Genomic DNA, 7,488 nt, shown 5'->3' with positions numbered 1-7,488 from the left:
GGAGCGAGTATTAGAGAGACAGTACAACTGTTACATCTCGGAAAACCGGAGATTCCTCCCTGCACACCTACACAATAAACCCACCAGCACCCACATATAACACCCAACCACACACATATAGCACCGCCGCGGCATCCACACATCACCCTGGCCAGTCACCTGCAACCCGGAACTCGCGCAGGAACAGGCAACCTAGCCTCCACACTCCCCATACCCAGAACAACTGCTCCGGCACTACCTGCTGCCACTCACCAATGGAGCGGCGGCAAATGGTGACATCCCTGCTGCTCCATTTCACACTCCCCACTGCTGCACAGTGAAGGGAGCACGGCCTTGCTTCCACTCGCCGCCGCTCCGCTTGTTACGTTGTTACACTGTTTCACCTTGACAAAGGAGCATCAGTACTCCGAAACGTTGGTGTGTTGCTCTTGTGAATACATAGCTTTGAAAAGTTTCCCTGGAGTGCCATGAGTTTTTCTAAAATATATATATATATATATATATATATATATATATATATATATTTGCTGCTGATCCTCCAGCGTCTGACATCTGACATCAGTGTGGGGAGTGAACTTCCCGGCAAGGGGCGCCGTTTCCAACGGTGTCTATTCCTGTGAGGTGCCACGATTCACCACGCTGTTTCCAATGTGATACTGATTTGCTGGCAAGCTGATTATTTTAAACTAAGATTTATGTGAGCTTATATTTTGAGTAAATTTATTACCTTTGATATACTCACTTGTGCGCTCTCTCCTTCTTCTTTTGCATATATATATATATATATATATATATATATATATATATATGTATGTACACAGTATATATATATATATATATATATATATATATATATATATATATCATTTTTTGTAATAGATGCATGAATTCTAACTATTGCCAAAGACACACTAATGTTCTGAATTTACTAACAAACATAACAGTAATAATTTCCAAAGATAATAATAATTGTTATTCCGTGCACCTAAAGCCCTATAGGTATATGTTGAAGTTGCAGATGTAATTCAATGGACGTGACTTTTTCAGCATGATTTAGATTGTAAGCTTTAACCTGCTTGTGCAGCAAGAGCTCTGACAAATTAAACCTAAAACACAATAATACATATACAATTAAGAAATATATTCTTTATTAATACTATCAATTTAGATACAGTGTATACAATTTACATTTCAAACACCAATTTACACTTAAGGCTACAAAGCTCTTGTACATGTTACTAGAAAAATATAATTCTCATTTACTGGCTCACAGTGAACTATTTTTTTTTTTTTTTTTCTGTTTGAGATCTTCTTAAAGAAAAGGTTTATATGCACATCCTGTTTTACACACTTTCATTTCTTACACTGATATTTCTTACAAAAATTAGTAAATACTGCAACAATTTGAAAAGCAAAAGGAAGGCATTAGTAATCAGCTGGGTACAGGCACCCATACATTTGACTGCTGTTTTCCCAATTCCTGGAACTGACCAGAACACCTACTGGCAGCCAACGATGATCATTGATACGTCGGGGAAATTCTTCATTTTAAAAATCCCAATTTTGCTGATCCTGACAACATTTGGTCTGGAAACGGGTTGATATTCAAGGGAGAATATCAGGAAAGAAACTCCCGGGTGGGGCACTGCCTTCTATAATATAAACGTATCAGTCTAAAATATCAACTTTATTAATACTAAAATTGATCCTGTTAATGGATCAAGAGACGAACATGAGACGAGGACATACAGATAACATGAATAGAAAAAATTGAGAAAAGATCGTGAAAATATGATATCTGGGTCTGAAAATGGGCTAAATGCCTCTGTTCAATATGGCTGTAATATCAGCGTATTCCTGTAAAGGATTATTTCAGACTAAGCACGTCTTCAATTAACCATATTGGTTATCATAAACACATATCTAATAAATGCGTAACAAATGGCACACTGTCTGGCAGTACAACTTATTGTTATCTTAATTACTTTCTAATGGTCGAAAACTGTGTATAATCTCACTCTAATTGGACTGCAAGATCCAAGAGAAATTGAGAATTGTGGTGAAGTACCTGGGTTGAAAATGCTCGCCTAGTGGCTGCTGCCTGTGCATATGATGGCAACCGGACAACTGCACAGTTGAGCGGACTCTGCGAGCGTCACAGGTACAGGAGTTAAGACAAAAAGAAGGTTTCTGCTGTCTCCAGGGGTGACCAACCTGGCCCTGTTATACAGTGACAGCGCAGAGTCAGGTAATGGGTCCCCTGGGGATGAGAGAACCCCGACTATGGGAGATGCCAGAAAAGAAGAGCAATTTCACTTTAAATTGCTCTTCTTTTCTGGCATCTCCCATAGTCGGGGTTCTCTCATCCCCAGGGGATGACTCTGCGCTGTCACTGTATAACAGGGCCAGGTTGGTCACCCCTGGAGACAGCAGAAACCTTCTTTTTGTCTTAACTCCTGTACCTGTGACGCTCGCAGAGTCCGCTCAACTGTGCAGTTGTCCGGTTGCCATCATATGCACAGGCAGCAGCCACTAGGCGAGCATTTTCAACCCAGGTACTTCACCACAATTCTCAATTTCTCTTGGATCTTGCAGTCCAATTAGAGTGAGATTATACACAGTTTTCGACCATTAGAAAGTAATTAAGATAACAATAAGTTGTACTGCCAGACAGTGTGCCATTTGTTACGCATTTATTAGATATGTGTTTATGATAACCAATATGGTTAATTGAAGACGTGCTTAGTCTGAAATAATCCTTTACAGGAATACGCTGATATTACAGCCATATTGAACAGAGGCATTTAGCCCATTTTCAGACCCAGATATCATATTTTCACGATCTTTTCTCAATTTTTTCTATTCATGTTATCTGTATGTCCTCGTCTCATGTTCGTCTCTTGATCCATTAACAGGATCAATTTTAGTATTAATAAAGTTGATATTTTAGACTGATACGTTTATATTATAGAAGGCAGTGCCCCACCCGGGAGTTTCTTTCCTGATATTCTCCCTTGAATATCAACCCGTTTCCAATTGTACTTACCATACTCCCCGGGAGCACCTCCACAACGAGATTATAACATAATTTACTTACTCACATGTTGACTGGAGTTTAACCTTCTTACCTGCTAGCAAATCAGTCCTGTGCACCTGGCCCCCATCCCCTCCCCCTTTCCCCATTTTTCCAACATTTGGTCTGGGATAGAGGATAGAATAACTTTAAACGTTAAATATTTCTGATTCCTCAACCCTGTGTCAGGGAAATGGGACTTTGACACAATCCATCACAGATGTATGGGGCCATTTATTTAAAGCAAAGCTCTTCAAATGTATCCCTCAGTATTTTAAATCTCAGGAAAACATACTGAACCCTTATGGGGCAATTCAATTAGAAGTGATGGTTATGAATGCAATTAAATCAGATTACCAGCATCACACATTTTCCTAAGTAATGAAGAGTTTCTTTATCTTATGAGCAGTGATTAAAATGTCCATCACCCAATGCTTCTAAAGTGCACGTTCCACGCTATCTACTGTACCATTTGTGAATGAGTCTATTGCAGAAACCAGGAGACATGAACCAAGTAGGCTAGACAAGATACTAGTGTGGACATTGACAGCAGTCCTTGCATCCTTAGTCACTATAATAAAGTGTGTCATACCAGAGGCAGAACTCTGGGAGGCAATGGAGTCATCTGCCGCTGGGCTCCTGCTCTCAAGGGGGCACCTCTCCTCCCCTATGAGTTTGATACAGTTAATTGAAAGCCATCATATCCCTTCGGTTGCTGACTCCCCCTTTAGCAGGACAATAGACCTCACACTCTTTAAGGCCCATACACACTGGGCGCATGCGCAAACCCCAAACATCGGCCGGGGTAGCGAATTCAGACCTGAGTGATCAGGTCTGAATCGCCCCATTGTTCCTACTGTCAAATGTCACCATCACATTTTCATGACGGCCTGTGAGTCTCCATCTCCTGTAAACACTGGCACCAGATCAGCATCTACCATCACTTGGGCTTTCTTTAAAAAAAAAAAATAGAGCTAAAGCTATTATATCCACATGCCAAAATGCTGTATAAATACAAGAGTAGACTGCACCTTATATAGCCAGTAACAGTTCTTAAACACAAGATGGATTAGTAGATAAAATGGTTTGTTTAGAATAAACTGTCACTTAGTCTCCCCAAGGTCAAGATTCACTTCGTAACAGCAGTGAGATACAAAGAACACCAACATTTAATGCTAGTATGTAAGAGGCATAAATGCTATTAAACCTAGGGCTGGTGTTACCACTTAAATGTATGATGTCATTCTGTCTATGTGCAGAACTGGTCCTGAAATATCGCTTGCAGACCGCCCTTAGCACAGCTTAAATAAAATGGCAGCTCTACTAAAAACCTGTTTCTAAAAATAAATGGAAAGCGCTGCACCTCTTTCACACTGGCATCCCCACCGGGCATAATGCCGGGTCCTGAGCCGGCTCTGGGAGATAAGAGCATCTCCCAGCACTGGCTATTGCATTGCAGTGAACGTGCCCCAGGTAACCCGGTTACCCATTTACATTGCACATTACATTACATTGCAACCTGTGTTCAGCCCTGATTGCTTGTCCGGTTGAAATGCTGGTCTCATGACCCGAGTCATTTCAAATGGGAGAATTTACACTTCCTGCGGGTTGTTGCCAGGTCAACCCAGGTATTTGTACAGTGTGAAATGGCCTTCTGAAAATGCCTGGGAGCAGCAACCCGGCATTCCGACCCAGGTTAAAAGAAGGGATAACCAAAGGTCGGACCCGTGTTGCTGTGCAGTATGAACAGGTAACCCGGCTCGAGCGACCCGTGTCCCTTTCAGGCAGCATCAGCTCCAAGCGCCGTCTTCTCTCCCACCCCGATTATGTGCCACCGCTTTACTCCACCGCCTTGATGACTTTAATGTCTCGATTTATTGCTGTGTGCGATCCGGCATATGTGATGTGAAAGGCATATTAGAGTGATGTGTCTTAACAAAAGCATTAGACCACAGGACAAAGAAAAGACACTACTACTATAATATTGTACCACAGTGTCATACATGTCTCTGTTACTCTCTGACACAGGTGAGGAACATCCTAGTGAAAGATACCATTATAGTTGATGACCAGTGATGGCAGAAGTCGACAGGGATGACGATATCTATGTATAGAAGCATTCACACACTCATGTATTACACATCTACTACAGTATATGAAAGTCATATCCGTTGTGGTGTGTACTGTTACTATGTAATAACATTATGGAGAAAGGCAGTAGGGGCACAGAACACGATACACCACCAGGGCAGAGCGGAGAGGTAGTGCTTTCTTCAAACAGTAAATTAGTGGGTAGCTCACTCTTCATAAAGACAATCCCTGTTTTATATTATCTAAGGCACAATTCTGAACCCTGCATCATTATAAACACTATATATACACGCTGAATATTTACACTTTTGTTCTTAGATAAATCTAGACATATTCATACATTTATGTACAAGTCACCTATATTTCTATGTACAGAATCCTGAGTGGTATTTACATTGGTTTAATATTTGTCCATAATCTACAAAAAAGAGAGCAATATATGCTGTTTAGCAAGCAGCAGTGTTTCCCGTCTAGTTTTCTACAGAATGATTTCCGTGTCCTCTGCAGAGTCGTCAGCATAGAGAAGTTCCTCAGTCAGTGAGTTGCCATCCAGCAGAGTGTTGCTCTCACACCATGGCACTCTCTTACTTGGAATGCTGCCAAATAGAAGCGGAGCACAGGCTTGTTCTAATTCCCCAGCCTGCTCTTCAGGTAACCCCTCCAGTATGTACCTCTCCTCATTACTTCCATGGACCTCCACCGTCACCATGGTGGTGTCAGAGCGTGAAGGAGTGATATGTACATACTTTGAGTCTAAGTCCAGGCCCATGTCACTTATCTCTGGGTCTTCCGTGAAAAGCTCACTGTCTTCGGGCAAGCTTGTGTTAATATAAATGACATCTTCTTTGTCCAGTGTTGGAGGCAAGCCTTCAAGAAACTTCTCCAAATCGTGCTTCAGCTCTGTGAATGTAGGTCTATCGGCTGCATTAGCTCTCCAGCAGAGATACATCAGCTCATACCTGCAAAAGGGTTAACGAGAAAGAGCATGTTATGCTGGGATCTTCTGAAATGTCATCACAGAAACAGAGGGAACCTCGTTCTATTCCCCTGCTATCTCAGGAGTAGATGTATGAAGCAGTGATACAGTTAGAGGAGGAGAAGTGAGCCAGAGGAGAAGTAGCCCATGGCAACCAATCAGCACTGAAGTAACATCTATAATTTGCATAGTACATAGTATTTCCAAGAACAGACTCTCGCCACTGCAATCTATTTTGAACGCTGCAGCGAGGCCGATCTTCCTAGCCAGACGCTTGTCGTCTGCTGATGCTCTCTGCCAGTCCCTCCATTGGTTGCCCATATTCTACCGTATTATATACAAAATACTTACACTCACATATAAAGCTATTAATCAAACCACACCAACCTATATCTCAATTATCTCAAAATATCTCCCAACTCGCTCTCTCCGCTCTGCGTCTCTCTTCTGCACGGATTACTAGCTCCCATTCACTATTACAGTACTTTCATCAGGCTGCTCCCATCCTATGGAATGCCCTTCCACGCACAATTAGACTCTCATCAACTTTCAAGCGTTCCCTGAAAACTCACCTCTTCAGGCAAGCCTATCATATTTAGGTATCACCCGCCTAACCCTCAGAGGCACTCATGTAATATATAGCTTCCCTTCTGGACTTGCAACATGGTGGGACTGCTATGCTATTACTGGTGCCTGTCCTTGTGTTTCTCTCCTATTTCCCTATAGATTGTAAGCTTGCAGCTTAGATTGTAAGCTTCAACCTCTATGTCTGTCTGCTTTACCCAATTTGTTCTTTCAGTGTTGTCATCAGTTGTAAAGTGCAACGGAATCTGCTGCGCTATATAAGAAACTGTAAATAAAATAAAAAAAATAATATATAACTATACAGAGCAGCTGATTATTTGCTAGGAGCCACTTCTCCTCTGGCTCACTTCTCCTCCCTTATCACTGCTTCATACATATACCCCTTAGTGAGGACTCAACATCCCCCCTTCACTAGAAATTTAGGCTATGTCTTTGAGGTATAGCCCTGAAAAGAGTGGTGCTGCATATGGAGGTTTGCACACATTAGCACCATGTAGTAGAGAAGATTACATATGGGGAATTAAAAAAGCAATGGAATTGATCTGACAGAGGTCAGGGAAACTGTTTCAGTCAGAAGTTTGGGTGGGGATTTGGATTTGCTCTGTGGTTGCAACTAGAATTTGATAGTGGCCAAGTGCAGGAGTGGATTTGGAAATTTAGATCACATAAGTGATATCAGAATTGTGTATGGGGGCCTGGGGGTCTTTACAAAAAATATATTCTGAGATGGAGATTCAAGGAGAACAGAAGGAAGTTAGGATCT

The 7,488-nt window shown here is 41.7% G+C and overlaps 1 protein-coding gene across 1 annotated transcript in view; it reads right to left on the bottom strand.

Annotated features, from left to right (window-relative positions):
* Positions 1-2,987: 2,987 nt before the first annotated feature.
* The window catches only part of MERTK (MER proto-oncogene, tyrosine kinase), a 109,658-nt gene continuing 105,157 nt past the window's right edge, over positions 2,988-7,488 (bottom strand). Inside the window, exon 19 of the mRNA XM_083175981.1 lies at positions 2,988-6,123. Within this exon, the coding sequence (XP_083032107.1) occupies positions 5,643-6,123 (481 nt within the window). The 3' untranslated portion in view covers positions 2,988-5,642. The remainder of the gene's footprint in view (positions 6,124-7,488) is intronic.

The sequence above is a fragment of the Crinia signifera genome, chromosome 3 (assembly GCF_055691185.1).
Source record: "Crinia signifera chromosome 3, ASM5569118v1, whole genome shotgun sequence".
NCBI classification, from domain to species: domain Eukaryota; kingdom Metazoa; phylum Chordata; class Amphibia; order Anura; family Myobatrachidae; genus Crinia; species Crinia signifera.
This window is presented reverse-complemented; position numbering and strand designations above follow the sequence as displayed.